The 19,209-nt window shown below is 45.4% G+C and overlaps 1 protein-coding gene across 2 annotated transcripts in view; it reads right to left on the bottom strand.

The window, feature by feature from the left end:
- Positions 1 to 1,467: 1,467 nt before the first annotated feature.
- Positions 1,468 to 19,209, bottom strand: part of MARCHF4 (membrane associated ring-CH-type finger 4) — a 101,921-nt gene continuing 84,179 nt past the window's right edge. For both annotated transcript variants that reach the window (XM_058027636.1, XM_058027637.1), the window contains exon 4: positions 1,468 to 9,808. In XM_058027636.1, coding sequence (XP_057883619.1) covers positions 9,447 to 9,808 — 362 coding nt within the window. In that variant the 3' untranslated portion in view covers positions 1,468 to 9,446. The remainder of the gene's footprint in view (positions 9,809 to 19,209) is intronic.

The following is a 19,209-nucleotide window of genomic DNA, read 5'->3' as shown; positions in this document are numbered from 1 at the left end:
GATAGACTTATATTACCCTGGGAATTTTACCACTGTAACTGCAGACAGTTGTTTGCCATCTCCTTTAGAGATGGGCATCCTCTGGCCATGGAGTGGACAGTGTTGTATTGCCTCTGGAAGTGGCCAGTAACTCCTGGATGGGAGGCACTGACTTGCTGCTTGAAATTCTCAAACAAAATTATTTTCTCTTTAAGATTCAGGTAAATATATTCCAAATCAGATTATACCTGCATTCATTGTAGTTTAGGTTTTGAAATTTCCTCCCATTTCTAAACCAAAATACTTGCATGTTTCCAGGAGTTAAAACATCTTCCTGCCACCACCTTGCCTCTAAATCTTTTTACTCTCGAGCCTGTGATTTTTGCAATTCTGCCGTGAATTTTGCAGCTTGAGCTCAGATCCCAATGTTTTGGCAACACTCCTTTCTGTGTGTGAGGGAACCCAGGCTGCAATATCACTCAAACCTCCCAGCTTTACAGGCTGCCTTGGATCTCTGTAGAGCAACCCAGTGTTTCAGTATCCCTGTTCTCTTGAAATCACTGAGGTGGCAAAGGCCACAGTGTGTTACAGCTGCCACAGCTCAGCAGAGCCATGGCTGGCTGATGCAGGAAATTCCTTTTGCAGAGCACATGATGGCTTTTAGCAATGGAGCTGTGTGCACTGAATTAAACCAGCCCTTGGAGGCCACCTGGAATTAGGAATAATACATTCTATTAAGAATAATTGGGTTTGGGTTTGAGGTAAGATGATGTGTGCAGTGTTTGTGTTTGTCTGGCCTGGGTGATGCAGGTTTTTGTGAATCAGGGGATATGATCTAGCAAGAAGTTTGTCAGGCTGCAGTCTGTGAAGGAACCAGTTTTGGTACTGGACTCATAGGCTGGTTGCAGAGGGCCCCTTGAAGCCCCTTTTGTCCATGTTTCATGGCTTCTTCCTCATTTCCCTGAGGACCCTCTAGGACCTGTCTCATCCTCTTCATTCCAAACCATCAGTGTTATCACTGCAGTAATCAATAACTGCCACCAGCCTCTTCCCACAGTCCCTGGGAAGGACACAGCACATCAGGGTGGGTACTCTGAAAACAGCTGCATGCACTTACCATGGCTGCCTCAAGCTTCTCTCTTGGACATAGGGAAGACACTACACAGGAACCTTACAGTGATGTTTGGTAAACAATTTTTGCTGTTGAATGCCATGAACAATTGATAAGTCGAAGTGCTAACACATTGTGCTAGGCACACTGAGCCCTGGTCCTTTGTTCAAATCTCCTTATGTGAAGTCTTTGCCTCTGATGTGTAAAGAGAAGATAAAAGTTTACTGTGTGAGGCCCTGTGTGAACTGTGACCAGAAAGAAAGAGATTTTATAGTAACAAACGAACGAGAAAGGAGGTGAATTCCACAATGTGTTACAAGCGAAGAGAGGAAAGGAAAAGATTACCAAGAGTCATTGATTTTCTTTTTTTATTATGTATATTTTCATTAGAAAACAATCTTGAACACCCAGGAATAGTTTTCTAATAAACATAAGCTCATGAAGAGCACTTGGAAGTTTCCATTCTGGGTTCAGGAGAATGATGGGACAGTAACACAGTCGACATGGTCATTCCTCTTAGTCAGCCCCTCCCTTGTGGCTGATCTTTCCTTACATTGCAGCCTTCCCTTCCCCGTGCTTCCTGCCCTGGACAAACCCCCAATCCCTCCCAACCCCACAGACATCTCTGAAGCTGTCTCAAAGAGAGTATTTCTGCATGGACATACCACTGACTCATCTCAGCCCTCAGAGAACAATGGGATTTCTGGCAGGCCTGAATGAGGATCCCAGCAGCAGACCTGGGGGATCCATGCAGAGACACTGCTTCCTCTCCTGGGCAGACCCTGTAGTAGTGAAGGAGGCCTTAGGAGTGACTTCAAAGGGGACTCACATGTAGAGATGCAGAATTTGCCCCCTGGGGACAAAGATCCAGGGAAGTGTTCTTGCCATCCCTGCCAGCTACCTCCATTCTTGCACTCAGCCTCTCAGGGGCAAAAGTCCTGAAGGGATTGATGCATAGCTACGGGCTGGTTGTGCTTCTGGAATGAGGAAGATTTCCTCCCCAGGCCTGGCCTGCATTGCCTACAAAAGGGTTTGTTTATAATGCAGAGCTGATGTAAATGAGCCAAAAACATGAGGGAACAAGGCCATTTTGATTTGCTACCGTACAAAGCTGACAAAGATTCTTGCTCTCCTGTCATGAGAACAAGCCTCATCCAGGTTTACCACCATCTAAACTACAAGTGCTTTGTCCTCACTGTGTTTCTGGCTCAGGTACATCATCCACTGTAGTTACCCTGAGGCTAAGAAACAAAAGATTCCCCATGCCATTATCCCACAGCTTGATAGCAGTGAAGGAGATGCTTGAAAGCGGTTGCTCTTCTGGATCAAGAAGTGAAACTCCATGAAAAAGGGTTCTGCTGGCCACATCAGTCTAGAGGGGTGGGAGGAAGGTTTGTGTGCCTGTTAGCAAGGAGTAGAAAGGCTGTCCAGATTCTCATCTCAGAGACTGCTGCCATTTGGTAGCAATGGATCACCCCTTTCCAAAAGAAAGCGAAGATGATGGAGTAGTGAGTGAAAGGGGGGGGGTATCATCTCATAAGAACACAGGTACTGAGATCAGCTGGTCAGAGAACATTAATTTTTGTCTCTCTAGCTAGAAAGCAAGATCGGGTGGGTTGGTTACAAGTCTGTTCATCCTTATAGGAAAAAGGATCTCTATAAAGTGTGGTAGAAGAACTCCCAGAGAAGTGTGGCAGGCCGGATTTTAAAGGAAAGCTCTCCTGTGATGAAGACCTAAGAGTAGAGTAGCTCTCATCAGCTTGAGCTGTGAAAGGATGAGACAGGTCCCTTGCAGGGGCACGATGGGCATGTGCAAATTTTGTGATTATTAATATCATAACCTGTATCAGTTGATGAAAGCTGCCCAGCAGTGACTTGCTGACAGGTGGTGATCCTGCCACCCAAGAGTGCAGCTGGAGACAAACAGCCTGATCCATCCAGATGGGAGCTCTGGTACTCTGGTGAAGGCTACACTCTAGGAACTCTCCTTGAGCAGACTCAGTCACTGAGACTGTCTTTGAATGATCAGGGAATTGAATGTGATATCCTAATTCTGTTTGGCAAAGCATGTCTTGATGCATAATATAACATAGAAAGGAGCATCTTATCTTAGTACATCTTCTCTACCGTTACTTACTTCTTTAAGACTTGGGTATCAGAACAATCCTTTTTAATTTCCTCTCCTTTTTTTTTTTTTTTCCCTTTTTAAAGTAAGAAATATGGGAAATGTGGCTTGGAATAGAATTTCTGTCTGAGTTCTTGTCCCATTTCGAAATCCATCTCTTTTCAAGCAGTCGTGATGGCAGCTGTTTGTGCTTTTGCATCATTGTGCTTGTTTGAGGCTCAGGTAGTTTTGAGGGATCTTTAGTCTGTTTCCTGCTACTGGAGCTGAGTGTCTGTTTTCCACATATTTCTGTCTTAATTAAAAGCTATACAATAATGAGCATGAACTAAAGATAGGCCTAGAGTGCAATAAATGTATTTCCTTCTTCTGTCTTCTCTTTGCCTGAAGTCAAACCCTATGTTGCATTTTCTACAGCAACTCCCTGGCTTCTGACAAAACTTATTCAAAAATCAAGTATTGTTGTAGGTTTATTCAGGTTTTTATCTCTTCTTTATGTTTTCAGGATAACATTTATAAATGTATATGTATATGTTAACATACCTATTATCTTGCAATTCCAGTTCTGAAAGAGAAAAAAAATCTTTCATCAAATGAGAAATTCACCCACTGACCTGGAGGTAATTTGAATAATGAACTAAGATAGTTTTTCATGTTTGTGTAAACAGCACAGAACTGTCAGATTCTGCTCTCCTTTTATCTGACATGATAGATGTGAGATCAAAGACAGCCTGCAGTAACTGCTGCATGTCAGACTTGCATTATTGAGGGAAATATTCCTAGAGCCACTGGTCCATTGCTGCAAAATGGAGGAACCAATTGGTTGGTGTTTTCACCCTATTTCCTTCTGCATGTAAGAAATGGTGAAGGTCAATGCAATAGGCTCCTACACTTGCTTGTCCTCTCAGGATTTGAATGTCATTGTTTATCAGTGGAGTGAATTTGCCTGTCTGGAAATGTGAAGGATGTAGCTGTGTGTCTGCTCATGAGATCTTCAGGGCCAGAGTCTAAGGATGGCAGAGGGGATGAGGCATCTGTTGCCTCAGGAATGAGAAGGAGCAGTCACAGGGGAGATGATGCTGGAGGGGAGATCAGGGTACTCAGCCAGCAGTCCCTATGGCAATTGCACTGCTGACTGCTTTCCTCCAATGCTTGACCAACATAGAAAGGGGAAAGGAGCAGCTCCTCTGACCATGCATCCTCACAAGAAGATGGACAGGAATCCTGGTGGAGGTACCAAGGTTGGGAGTGGTAATGGTGCAGCCTCATCCTACACTGAAGAGCATTAGTGCTTTGCTTAGTCAAATAATCTTTTTCTCTTAAGGAAAACAAAGAGATGATGCTTGAATGACTGACCACTACAAGTGGACAGAGGATGGTCTTCAGAACTGGAAATTCTTCAGAATGGTCCTCCAGCTGCAGCCACTGGCTCTAGAGTTACTGCTGCCATATCAAGGGCTTTGAGAAGAGCCAGTGGTCTGGTAGGTGTGAATAGTATTCTCCTGTCTCCCTGAGTGAAAACAGGACAGCCAACACTTCTCTTGACTCAAATCTAAGCTGCTCACTTTCTCTTTCCTTGGGTTGCCCATCCCATCATGGGAAGGATGGGCACTATCCTTCACCACTTTGCTTGGGAAACCATAACAGGGAACAGACCAGATTTTTCTGAAAAACAGCCCACAGTTTTTTACGTTTTAAATTGGCAATCAAGTTAGCTGAGTATATGGGTTTTGCCAGCATTTGTTGTTTATTTGTAGCAGCCAATTAACAGCAGGCACTGAGATTGGCAGAGTAAATATATATCAAAGACTGATGGTTATAGAGTTTGACTTTCTGATACAGACTCTTAACATTTCTTGTGTTCTCTGGTGATCCTTGGGTTAGTGCATGTGCTTGACCCCTTGCAGGCACAGAGGAGGAGGGTTTGAACTTGGCAGTGAGCATTTACCAAGAGACAGGATGGCAAGAATGGAAGAGCTGTGGAAGCTGGAGGCCAGCACTGATGTTTCAGTAGGCAAGAACAGCATTGGCAACTGACACAGAGCAAAACACCTCTGAAGAGCATAACCAGAAAAGCATTACCAGAAAGACCTGTCAAAGCTGACAGAAAATCAGGGGAACTGGCAGAAATCACAAGATTGAGCAGGACCATACACGCACGATTTCTGATGATGGCTGAACACAGTCCTCCACACTGACCACCTCCAAACAATGCTGGAGGACCACAAAGCCCAAGAACTGAGGGGTCTCCACAGTGATAGGACCCAGAATTTTCTCCATTGGGAGAAACAGCTGCCAAACTCTGCAAGCTTTGTTTGTCAGTGGAAGGTGATCTGACAGCTTTGTAACAAAGTACAGGGAACGTCTCTTCAGGGACCCAGCAGACAAGACTAGAAGAAAGACATGGGGAAGAAGAGATGCCTCTGCAGCATAGCTCTGCCCCATCTCATCTATCTGCTAGAATCACCCAATACACAACTTATTTTTCATGTCTCAGGAGCGTACTTGTCTCCATTTGCACCTTTGAAAGTCCTGCATAGTAGCACAAAGGGGACGGCACAAGGAGATTGTGGGAGAAGAGAGAACTGTGCCATGGAAGGAAGAGATCCTCAGTATTTCTGCCATCAAAACTTGGAGGAGGAAAGAAAAAGGGAATTCAAAACCCCAATCCCCACACTAAATTTGCACTTGTTCTCGCAGGCTGGCAGCCTAGAAGTTCGTAAACTCAGAAGTACCTTGTTCTGGAGTAAACTGTTCTGAAATAGTTTCCAATGGCTTCCCCCGAGTTTGCTTTGCTGGTGGCAGCCCTTCGGCTCCCATGCTGGCACGTGTATGAAGCTCTTTGAACAAGTTTTGACCTTCCTTTAGCCCCTCTGCCCATCAAGCCAGCTAATGACATGCTTCGTATTGCACAGAACACATACAATTGACAAGTTCATAGTGTTGTTTAAATATTAAACAGTCTAGACAGGCTTTTGAGTCTTACGCCGCTGTGAAAAGGCTCAGACCATGCCCATCTCTGAAACTGGGCTGCGGGATCATTTGCACAGTAAGACAGACAATAAGACTTGTATACATTGCCATGCAACAGAATAGACCCCAAACCGCCAGCCCTAAGTGGAAAGTTTATTTCTAAGCACAATATATGGAAAAAAACAAACCAACAAACCCCACAGATATAGAAAACGTTGTAGCAAATCCCTGGTCAAGTAGGACTTCATGTCTGTCACTATCCTGCACCTCACAGCCGCTTAAAATGTCATGCAATGGAGGAGAGGGCACTCGGGCGACAGCCTCCGCGTCCGCGCGAGGAGGTCTCCAGGGAGGAGAAGGCCGATGGGCTCCCGCTGTGATCCCACTGTAACCAGCAAAAAAGGGCAGCGCTGCTCACCCCCACCACACACCTCGGCACTACCGGCGGTAGACTCAGCGCTTCAACAGGCTTTACCAACGTGGATTCTCACAACACCCCTGTGAGGTAGGTACGTATTGTTATTCCCCCTTGGCGTGGAGGGGGGACTGAGCCAAACAGCCCAAGGCTACAGAGTCAGTGGCAGAGCTGGAGTGAGAGTATGCAGAGTCCTGTGTGCTCAGAGTACACCACTCTTTCACAGCAAGTTGTGCTTCTGACCTCGTAACATTTTATCTGTTAGTCAAATTAAAGGAATTTGACTTCTCCATGTTAAATGAGTGGAGGGCAGGGAGGGAAACGACATCATGGGTGACAGCTGTCCCTTCATCTGTGTATACTTCCCCCTTCCCAAAAACACTATTATTATTCATCCCTCGGAATGTGGACAGCTTCCAGAACAGGCAAAGGAGTGAGAGGCTGCTGTGTTTGCTTGCTTTGGCCAGGTTTCTCTCTACTGAAGCAGTTCTTGCAGAGATCATTCATTGCAACACCTTCCTTCTGGGGGATAGCTACTTTCAGAGATGACTGGAGCTGCACCTTCCCTCTCCCTCTGCCCGCCACCATCTCTCTTCTCCCCTCTGCCAAAAGCACTCTTTGGTAGATAGTAAATCTGGTCAGACAAAGGTACAGTGGCCTCAGAAACCATGCTGTTTCACACTGGTCCTCAGTAAGCTGGCTTTCTCCGACGGTGTTCCACCTCCCACATTCTCTGCCAGAGAAGTAAGTACCTGTTCTGTTGCATTCTGATATTTAAAGGGACACTGTCAAGTAATCGAGGTGAAAAATACGACCTTGCCTTAAGCTGCTCACCTCCATCCCCAATGCTGCAGGATGGCTGCCATGCTCAAACACAGAGGCTGAAGTTTGACACCTTCTCCAGTCCAGAAACACCTGACCTGTGACAGCCTGGCTGCCAGAGGAGCTGGCAGCCCCCGTTTGCCCTGTCTCACAGAAGGTGTGAGAGGTGCTGGTATGATGATGGAGGGCAGCTGCTTTCAGCCATCGTGCAACGTTGCTTGGCACTGCTGCTAAATGGGTGCAGTTTGGCTGAAGACTTTATCTTGATTTTGGAGGGAGCTGGGTTCAGGCTTGAACACTATGGGGTCATTGTTTTGTGATAGCTGAGCTTTTGCTCCTGAAAATCCCAGCTAATCTCTGTATTTCTAGGGTTCTTGCTCTTATGCTTCCTCTGTGGCAGCTGCAAAATAACCCCATAGAGTTGGGACATACCCTCCATAGAATGAAGATAGTCAGGAGGAAATCAGAAATATGGATTTCCTCCTGTCACAGAAGAAAGGTGGGGAGGAGAAGGACAGGGATAGTGAAAGGAATGGGGTGAGTGGAGAGAACCATACATGCCCAAATGGAAAAGGACAAAATCGGTAGGGAAAGAAATTTTATTTTCAAGCTTGTAAGAGAATATTACAAACAATGGAGAGTAAAAAAAGCCCAAACCCTAAAAACTATTTAAAAAGTACTTGACAGTGTCCCTTTAATATCCACAAATGATTCAGCCATTGTGCATTGAAAGAGAATGTTCCTGAAGAGCAACCGACACCTTCGAGGATATATCCCAGAGAAGGAGACTTATTAGAAGTGCTACACAGTCAGTCAGCAACTGTGCTCCCTCTTCAGACTAACTCTCTTTTGGATGATTGAATGGAATAGACTCTGTAATAAACTAACAGACTGGATGTGAAAGGATCAGCCTACAAGACTGAGTGAGACTGTTGCAAATTGAGCAGCAGAGATACAGACACCAAAAAAAAAAAAAGGTACATCTCCAATGCATGAGTGTCTGAATCAGCAAGGGAGCAGAAACCCACCAAAGATGGGTCAGCTTCTTGTGATTAGAGTAAAATGGAAGGAAATTAACCTGGAATGTCTGCATGGAAAAATGATGTGTGTGGGTGGTAAGGTCTGGATGCTGGATTTGGGGTTATGAAGGCATGAATCACACCAGTACTTGTGCTTGAAACACCTGCGGAACGTTTGTACAAAATTTGCCAAAAATGCCTATACGTCAAATAAAGGTTATGGAGCACCCTCCCCCCTCCCAGTTCTACCCTCACAAACCCCTTGTCAGGAACATTATGAAAAAAACAGGCTTCTTGGTGAAATTTGGGTATGCCTGGATTTTGTTAAGATTTTCTTAGTGAGATGATTCAATCTGTCTTCTGTAAATCAATACTGAAAAATCCCCAGCCATTTCACTTCAGGTACCCCACAGTAAAACAAACAAGGCTCCAGTGACTCATGAAACAAAACAACTCATAGCCCTGGTTAATTGGAGTCTGGAAAATAAAACCACTCCAAATATTTCGTTCCCTTCCACGTTGTTATAAATCTCACACTACGTGTGTGTTTGTGTGCGCGTGCGTGTGTGTACGGGGGCTGTGCACAGAGCGTTACCTATTCCAGGTAATAGGATTTCTAAGACATGCTCAACCGTCTGTTCCTCTGCTTCCCCAGAACTCTGCCTACTCAGTTTGTAGTCTGTATTGCACTTGTTTTGTTGGTTTTTTTGTGATTTGTGTTGTTATTTTTTTCTCTTTTTTTTTCTTTTTTTTTTTTTTTTTTTAAACAGGCTGGAAAACATTAACCTCTTTAGCATGAGTGTGCAGCTCTCCCTCCACCTGCTTTTTTCCTTAGCTGGCCAGGTGCCGCCTCTTATATCTTGTGCAGTTACTGAAAAAAGAAAAGAAGAGAAGAAAAAAAGAAAAAATAAAAGGAAAGAGAAAGAAAAAGGCACACCATGCTCCTCTGCTTTATGAGTTCTTTGTCTCCTCCGCTTCGTGTTAAGGCCTCCTGAATTCCTCTGCTCAGACCGTCGTGACCCTCATGACGAGCTCTCTGTTACTACTAGACTGACTCCTCTGTTCGTGAGGCCTCAGGTGGCTGAGTATATGCAGGATGGTATAAGCACAGTGGTGGTCAGAGAGGGTGCCTGTGGCATGGCCGGCAGCCCGTGCCCCGCTGTCGGCTGGAGCGGAGTTAGTGGCTGTACCACCAGTGGAGGACGAGTGGGTGGTTTGGGAGGAGGGGCGCTGATTTGTCCTGGTCCCTGTTTTTTGCTCCTCCATGTCCTTTGTTTTGTCATAGTTCAGCACTTTCCACTGCTGATTGACCGCCTGCCACCGTTTAAAAATCCGGTAAACCGAGGGCCCTTCGTGTATTATTAGACCTGGAGGGAAGGGGGAAAGAAATAGACATAAAACACAAACAAAACTTTAGAAACAACCATAAACCTTCCCCAGCATTTCCCCCAGTTAGCTGGCTAGGGTTAGCTCTCCAGCCAGTGCTTTCTGAATGATAAATCCTGTATTTTAATTACCGACAGGCAGAGCACTGTCTGCTGGATCCACTGTCTGCTGGATCCATTTTTCCCCTGAATTAAAGGGATTACGGTTTTATCTCAGCCATCGACAAACGGATCGTAAATGGAGCGCAGTGAGTTATGCTCTTACAGCAAAAGAGTATCTGTTTACCAACAAATGCCCAAGGTTTATCTCTCACTGGGCTAATTTTGCATGCTGCATAGGCATGATTCACTGGGCTCAGGCGTGTGTTTGGAGGGGGTGTAGCTGCAGCTGACGTGTCACTGACGGCTGCTGCACCAGCCCCGTGTGTGTGCACAGCCCGTGTCTCTCCCCACACACACAGCAGCAGAGCAGACACACATGTGGAGGCCAGAGGCAGCAACTGAGCAGAAAAAGAGGTTCTGTCTGCACCCATAAGTGGTTTGTTATCCAAGGTAAAGTTTTGCTCATCTGCAGAGCAGGTACCTCATCCAGCATCGTTGCCTCCTCTCAAGGGAGAGCTCAACACGCTCGACAGAAAGGGCAGAGGAGCTCCCAGTGTGTGCAGAGCATGCAGGCAGTGCCTGTGTCCTGCTGCCCACCTGCAGGCACAGGCTGATGTCTGGAGATGGCTCTGGGCTGTAGGACACAGCACTGCTAATGGTCTCTGTGTTCCTAAGAGAAGGAGCAGCTCAGGCCCCTCAGCAGCCCAGCAGTTAGCTCAATTCCCAGCTGTCTCCATCATCCTCCCCACCCTTGCATGAGGACTAAGGAATTAAATTATTTTATGACAGTAATTGAGTATTAAGCTCTGCTACTATTACTGAAGTTGCCAGACCCTGGCTAGACCTTGTGGAAGCACTAGGTCTAGCAGTGGCTGCCCCACAGGTCTTCTCCCCCGAGGCTGGAGGAAGCTGCAACATCTCCTGTAGAATGGCTCAGCACTGCAATATACCTCACAAGCTTTGCTAGACAATGGGATTTATGTGGAATGAGGGGAGCCTGAGTGTCCCTGCTTTGCAGCCATCTGTCTTAGGAAAGTGCCTTCGTGTCCCATGTAACTGAAGCCAGACCAGCAGGCAGGTCTGGGTGAGTTAGCACATGGATGGCTTCATTGTCCTTAATGATGGAGGCTTCACAATTCTGGGTCAGGATCAAGGTTATCAAAAACCTTTTGAATAAGAGTAGCTCTCTTGCCTTCCTGTTGCAAGCATAAAAATACAAGAAAAAGATTCACAAGAATCAAACCCATGCCTAAACAAAGGGGTTGAATTCACCAACAATGTGTAGAGAGATAATGGGCACCCCAGAATAAAGTGGTTTACAGCTATCACTGATTAATCAGATGCTACAGCTTTACCCACCACCTACCTTTTCCAGACACTTCCAGCTTCTGATGACAGATAATTACTGGAGATATCCTGTACCACATCAGACCCCAAAATACCTGAAGGTCATCTTACCCTTAGGGCTAATCTCCCCACTACCCACTGACAGGATGCAGGCACTTGGTTTCTTAGGATCAGCATTTGATGTTAAAGAGTTTAAATCCTTGCTTCAGTACAGATTGAGTTTCCAGCCTCCCTGGTTCTAAGCATAACTAGGAGCCCTGCTGACTTGATCCCAGATTAGCTTCAGGGAATGAACTTGCATTCATTGAAATGGGATGCTGAGCCTGCTCACTGGCTGTAGAAGTAACTCCATTGGATAGCTTATATGCAGATCTGACTATTTTGGGACAGGGAATGGTGCAGGGCACCACAGTACAAGAGAGCTCTACCCTCTGGTTCCCACAGGCCACTGAGATTGCACACCCTGCAGTGCTGCTGGATTTTTATAACCAAACCCAGTGATGTCATAATAGCAAATGTGGGTTTCCCTTCCTGCTTTGAAACATGGCTGAGGATTCTGACGTGGTCTGATCAAAGCATCAACCATAAAAAGCAGGACTTAGGGAAAGCCTGCAGATCCAGCCAAGGAGACAGAGCTTTGAAGCATGCCTGAAGTGGATCAGCCCATGACAAGGGACATTAGACATACATTTAAATGAGCTGTCTGATCAGTAATGAATGAAATTCCACTCTGATCAGTGTTTCTCAGAGACCACTTTAAGCCTGGGATAAAAGAGCCAAAATCAAATGTTTTCTCTTTGGCTGCAGAACATTCTCCATAGAATCAAATCCATTCTACAAAGTATTAAACACCGAGCCACGATTGTAAATCTATTCTTAATTACCTTATCACAAATATTTAATGCGCAGCCTGATTCAAGAGGGCTGTTTATAAAATTCCTGTTTGTTTGCCTTCTAATTATAAATGTTTATGATCTTATGCAATTAACTGTGTGATGCTGATGGATGGGTTGCTGAGTCAATTGAGCAGCTGTTTTCTTAGATAGTTTTGGTTTCCAAATATTTATAAAAGTACAAAATAACCTCTTTTCATCTGTATTTACTGGGCTCTAAATTACTTATCGATTTCCCAGTGTCAAGTTCAGGAAGCTGTAAAATTAAGAAGGAACCAAGTGGAGGGGCATGGAAGCGGAAGTAACAGTGATTCATTCACAAGAGGAAGTGCCAAGGGTAAGCAAGAGTCCATCAGTTAATAGCAAGCTGCAGGATGCTTAATGCTCTCATTGAAACAAATCTTGTCTGCCTCAGATAAATTAGGATTGGAATTCTTACATTCAGCTCTTACATTCATTGGAATTCTTACATGCATCTCTTAACAAGAACACCCCTCCCCTCAAGAATCATTCTTGTTGACTGAGGTGAAATGTTCAGTTTAAAGGCCAGAATTCAGTGGGAAGTCCTTTAGGAAGGACTATATTCAACTGGAGGTGTCCATTTAGAAGCAGTTATTCCATAAGCCAAATCCTCTGTGTGAGTGTGTAAGATTGCAGGCTGGTGTGATCTTCTATCTTTGTGCAGTCCTCAACACAGAAATGTCTGTATCAGAGTTTCAGATGGATTCTGGGAGTGTCCTGGTCCTTTTCTACTTCTCCCCATTTTATCTCGCCCTCTTCTGATTCACAAAATCTGTTCTCGGTGGATCACCTGTGAAAACCATCCTCTTCAGAAGGAACATTTCTGTGACCTGCACACTTTTTAGTCTAGATCGTCGCCTCATTGCTCCATGAAATCCCTAGTTTGTAGTGTTGGTGAAGTGAAACTCCCATGGAATGTGGGCACTCATTATGTGTTGCTCTCGTTCCCATTTTCTCACGTAGAGACCTTGCTGGACCAGCATTAGATGAAATTCCTTGATCTGAAAGTTGTTGAAAGCTGGAATCTCTTGGGAATAGAGACAGAGATGCATTGCATGGGTGGGCTTGTAAGAAAACTCATCCAGAGAAAGGTCCTCAGCCCAAGGACCAGAAGAGCTGCTGGGAGAACAGTGGCAGAGTAACAAGGGAATTGTGTTTGTGTCTCTGGATGGGAAAGCAGGGATCAGCTGCTGTACCACCATCCTGTGAGACTGAGATTAACCCAGGGGGTTGTGAGCCTCCAATTTAAAGTAACTTTGGAGCAGCAGTCTCCCAGAAACAACATTCAGTGAATTCCTGAATGTGGTCAGCCTCTGCCACTAAGTGATGTTTTCCCCAGAATTTCCAGCCTCCAATTACCCTTCCTCTTATTCCAACACTTGCCATGCATTTTCTTGAAAGAAACAGGTAAAGTTTCAGGGCAGGAACTGTTTCACCTGTTTGCCAGTAAAGAAAACCACCAAAACAGAGATTCTGCTGATGATGGGTGGCTCATCACCCCTGCACTGACACTGATATTGTCTACATGAGAATAAAATCACAGTCCATTCCAGCCAGTTGGCTTCTCAAAAAGGCCCTGTCCTGTCACCTCTTGTTTCCACCTTCAGCAGGACTTTGCCTTTTTGTTTTCCTTTTCAAATGCAATTTCATCTCAGCCAGACAGCTGCCATGCTTCAGCCTGTTTCTGTTGCTTTCATTATTGGGTGTCAGGGGAAGATTATGGCAGCTGTGATCAAAGCTTAATGTTTGCCTCCACAGCAGCCGTGACTCAGGCCAAGGTAAACCAAGCTTTCTGGGAGATAACACTTTATTTGCAGGGCTTTCTCTCTATTGACATCATTGCATACACAAACCCTTCCCTCCCCTTCTGTGAATTCTTTAATCTTTTGTGACAATCTCAAATTTCGGCACTTTTGTTTCCAAAGCTCCACCAGCTCAGCCCTCACTAATCTTTTTGCCTTAATCTTATCTTATTTGCTCCATGCTTAGTCATCTTTTATCTTGACCTAAGAACAGGAAAGTGGCTGATGATCAATCAGGAAAAGAAATACAGGCTTGGAAAGGGGTACATGGTGTCTGGCATCCCTCACCATTGTGCCCAGGTCGGTTCCAGCTGAATATGACAAATTCTCTGAACAACCTGGCATTCTTAGGTGCTCCTGTGGCTGATACTCAAGGCTGCAGAGGAAATGGGGAAGAGGGTGAACCTGTGCTCTTCAGGAAATGGGGAAGAGGGTGAACCAAGGAACAGGGAGAAGTAGTTTTGTATTTGAAAACAATGTCATGGCATCAATATGACTCTGTACTTGGGCTGGTTTGGAGAAGAGTTGTGAACCCCAGAGCTGACCAGGCTGGGAATGTCCTTCTTCTCCTCAATCCTGCTCATCATCTCCAGAATCTTTTCATTTCATTTCCCTTTTTTCTGCAGGTGAACTCCCCAGCACAGTGCAGTCCCAGAGCAGAGAGGTGCAGAATCAGCACTGTAACACCCCACCTGCCTTTTGATTCCCTGCTGAAATAAACTGGTCTGTCACTGTCTTCATCAGTGTGACTGGTCCAGCTTGTGTTTGGGATTCTGATTTCTCATTCCTAAGGGTAATGCTTTGCACTTCTTTATTCAATTACATCTTGTTGATTCCTCCAATTTGCCAAGATAATTTCAAATTTCAAATGCTGATCTGATCCTCCAAAGTGCTTGCAGCCTTTCCAAGCCTGGTGTCATGTGTGTATTTTATAACAGCAGATCCTATTTAATTATCTAAGTCATTAATAAAAATATTGAAGAGAGCAGAGTCCAAAAGACTCTCTACTTGAAATGTGTTTTCAGTTTACAGCACACCACTGATAACTACTGAGAAAGCAGTTTCTCCATTGGCTGTACACCTGCATTATAGTAATTTAATCTAGAACATGTTTTTCTGGGAGGAGAGTCCAAAGGCAAAGCACCAAGAGCATTGCCCAAGCCACAGCATATTGAACTAACAGCTTCCTCCTTAGCCACTTTGCAATTACCCTTCCAAATTACATCTGGTTATACTCCTGTGCTCACCAATTGGTTGGCTAAAAAAGATTCAGTATCTTTCTATGAATCAGTTAAGCTGATTTGCCCTTCATTTCCTCAGTGCCTACCTTCATTATCTGATAGAGATTATGTTTAAAGTTAGGTACTCTGCTTGCATTTCCCCAGCTGCCTGGCACCTCCTGCATCCTCCTCAAGCTCCTGATGATGAAATGCTCATGGGTCAGCCACTGCTCCTGCAGCTGCCTCTGAAGTTCATTAGGACACGCTGACAAGGACAGAGCTAACTCATTTGAATATTTTTGAGGCTCTACTTTTCTGATTCTGCCCTGGGCTCCTTTCTCCTCATTAAAATTATTTTAGTTAAGTTTTGAGGACTGAAACAAAGGCAACATTTAACTATTTGGCTCTTTGTTATCAAATACTATTTGAGCTCTTAGACTTGCCTTGCTCTTAATTCACTTATGCTTATGGACCCAGTTATTTTTGCCTTTTGAATCTCTGGATGGTCATCTTGGGGCTCAACTCTGACAGCTCCCCATGCCTGTGTGATTTCTAGAGACTTTTCATTAGTTGAAGGTTATTCTCTCTGCCTTTTGTGTGATTGCAGCTTCTGATTTTGGGTCCTCAAAGAGTTCCTGGTGCAGCCTCTGTGCTCTCTTCCCACGCTTCTGAGCTTCCCCCTGCACAGGCACAGTTTGCTGCTGTGCCTTTAGTATCATTGCTTTTGGCAGCTGTGAGCTGTTCACAGCTCTTTTATCCTTCAGATTCTCTTCCCAAGAGACACTCGCTGCTCTGCTCCCCTGGGGCTGCTGCTGCTGCTTTTCTGGAGTCCATTATCCTCACATCTTACTTTTCTTCAGCTCTGGAATGCTTTCATTAAACAGTTGCTTCCCATACAAACTACTAATACATTCAAATTTTCAGGGAGTCTTTGCTTTCTGGGGAAATCGAATAGGAAGTATAGATTCCTTCATAACTATCATCTCCACTCTCCAAAATTTAATTTTTGTCCCTAGAGCTGAACAGTCTTCCCTGCATACAGGATTAGTTCCTACTGGTTAGCCTGGAACATGTGGTGCTGTCTTTTAGAAATTTCTGGTAGCTGCAAGATACTGGACCAGTGATCAGAGGATTTCTCTAGTCCACAAGACTTTTAGCAAAGGTCTGCTCTGAATAATGCTGGACCTGTACTAGGAGGGTGTGCAAACTTAGCAGTTGCCAGCATTTAATGAGATAAAGTATAAATTGAAAATGTATTCATAATGATTAGAGCTCAAGTGAATGCTTAACATCTGGAAAAAATAATTAGCTGATTATAATCAGGCACTTTCTTATCAATCATTCTCAATGCACATTTTTTTAATGTTTAAAGAACTGATTATGTATGAGTCTAAACTGTTTTGGCTCAGCAGGACTGGAATGTTGCATGGCTGGACTCCCTTGAGTGCTGTTATCACTGGATGACATGGCCATCATGGATCCCATGGACCTGGGGAAGACAAAACACTCCTTCTTCTGCAAAGTGCATTAATGGTAGTGACGTTTCACTGTCACACAGCTTTCCCAGCACTGGCATGCCATGCTTGGATCCCCTGGCCACAGGGCCATGACTCCAGCAAAACTGAAATTGAGCCCCTCAGAGATTGGTACCTCCACAGCCAGGGAAGGGCTCCCACCAGTGTGCACAGAGGAGCTGTTCCCAGTCTTTTATGGAGGTTTGGACTCTTCCATTTTGGGTCACTACAGCAAAAACAAGCTGGCCCACAACCTTCAAGTGCTGACTAACCAGAAAACCTTGTGTTTATTACATCTCATTTCTCCTTGTTCAAAGGCAGCTGTGCCTCAGAGCTTCCTCAGCCCCTTGTGGGCCAGGACCACTCCCCAAGTTCAGTGAGAGCCCTTCTCCTTCCCTGCTCCCTCCACCCCACCTGGCAGAGCCAGGGGAGCAGCAGATCCCACCTGGGCAGGTCATCATGCTGTGCCCCAAGCTCTCTAACACCCAGCCCAGAGTCAGCCCTGCCAGGTGGGACATGGATCCAGCGTGCTGCCACCTCAGGGAGTCCCCACAGCTGCTGCTCCACCAGGTGGGTGCTCCTGGGGCACAGTGTGGGGGGCTGGGGACAGGAGGCAGCTCTTCCATTACTGCTGGGAGTGCCTGGGGTGGCAGCTGGCAGCATCCCTCCCCCAGGAAGGGACTGTGATTTTGCAGGATGAGGCTGAGCTACATGGCAAGAAACAATCTCCAGGCTGTGACACTCCAGCATGTCCTGAGTTCATGTGACACAAGCGTGCAGCAGTGATTCCTGTGAGCACAGGATGCCACAGGTTCCTCCTGGAAGTGGGAGCTGTCCACCCCACAGACATGGCATTTGTAGCTGTGGGAGGAGGAAGGCTTCATTCAGCAGGATGAACTGAGTTGACAGATAGGACTGCCTGTCATGGGGCTTGTGGAGCTCATGGGAGCTGGGGACAGGGTGTTGCAGGAGCATTTGGGGAGCTTTTATGGCTGCAAAGTAATGCATCTTCTCTGTGAGGTGCTGCCTCCATCCCAGGGCAGCCCTGCTCAGCCATGTTCCCCACAACACATGGGCAGAGCCCTGTAGGGCTGAGCTGGTGAGACCCAACATGAGGAAACACTGGCTAAATTAAGGAGTGAGAAGAGCTGTCCAATGGAAATGAAATTTCATTTTGTTCAGCACTCCCACACAGTTTGTGTGCAATGGGAAAATAACACCAGCTGTCCTGCAGAGATGTGACAGAGGAGCTGGGCTGACCCCTGGAGCTGCACACAGCAACACCATGGCCCTGGAGATGCCACAATACTTCCAGCTGTAAACATACAAACTACCAACCACAACTTTCTCCTCCTGCACTGCCCAGACCAGTACTTTTTTACCCCTTGACTCAAAACAGTGATAAAAACCACCCTAAAGCAAAACAAGAAATAACTGAAAATAGGTAAAATGAAACCCAAAGAAATTCTTGCTCAGGCAGTAGATAAAAGCATAAACTGAAGTACTCCCATAAAGTCAGCTGGCTGTGGACAGCTAGAGCAAAATGGGTGTTGTGCCCTGAAGGGCCCTTGTACTCCTGTACAGGGCATTATAAAGCAGAGAATTAAAGGGAAATCTGCAGTTATGCAGGCAGCAATAAATGAGACTGTTCTTGGAAAAATCAACTAAATAAACAGAGATGGGAGCTCCACCAAGAGAACACCCCCTTCCTTCTGAATCATGCCTCTCCAGCACCATTCCCCACTTGTGTGTCTATCCATAACTGTGCCAGAACAGGAGGGACAGGGCTTGGAGGCAGTACTCATAAACCCCCTTGCTCTCTTAAAGTTTCCCCTCCTTGCTTTGTAGCTAGGACTGGGTAGATCCTCTTGGAATCTTTTTTTTCCTCTGAATTTAAAATGGATATAACAGCAACACCCCGCATCTTGAAAAGGCTTTGTTCAAGAGGTGAAAGACATTCATTGTGTGCATGACAGATACTGCAAGGTCTTTAAAAGAAGGGAGTAAATAATCATTTCAAGCTAGGTTGAATAGAGCACTGGTCTCTAGGTGATTTTATGGGTCTTTTCTACCTTCAGATTTCCAGACATTCCCTACAGAAGCTCATGGAGTTGAATACTTATGGTGAAAAGAGAAAAAGCACCTGACTTCCACTTCATTGTTTGCAAGATGGAAACCATTCCTCCACGTCTGGGTCCTGAACCTTCCTATGCCATAGCTAATGTCACTCTGCCCAAAGCACTGCCTGGGCAGTCATGTTGATCCCCAGACATCCCAGGGACACTCCTTTAAAAGGACAACACCACTGTGCTGTGCAGAGCTTGGGCATCTGCCTTCACATTTGCTTGGGGACCTTAAAAAGTCACATTGTTCCCCAGAATGGAAGAACACACGTGTATTTGCAGACAGGTTAAAATGTTTCATTTGGAATTGAATTTTTTAAAAATGTTGTATTCTAAATTCTGACACTGAATTTGAAACACT

This window comes from Melospiza georgiana, chromosome 7 (genome assembly GCF_028018845.1).
Source record: "Melospiza georgiana isolate bMelGeo1 chromosome 7, bMelGeo1.pri, whole genome shotgun sequence".
Taxonomy (NCBI): domain Eukaryota; kingdom Metazoa; phylum Chordata; class Aves; order Passeriformes; family Passerellidae; genus Melospiza; species Melospiza georgiana.
Note: the sequence above shows the minus strand (reverse complement) of the source record. Positions and strands in the feature narration are given on the sequence as shown.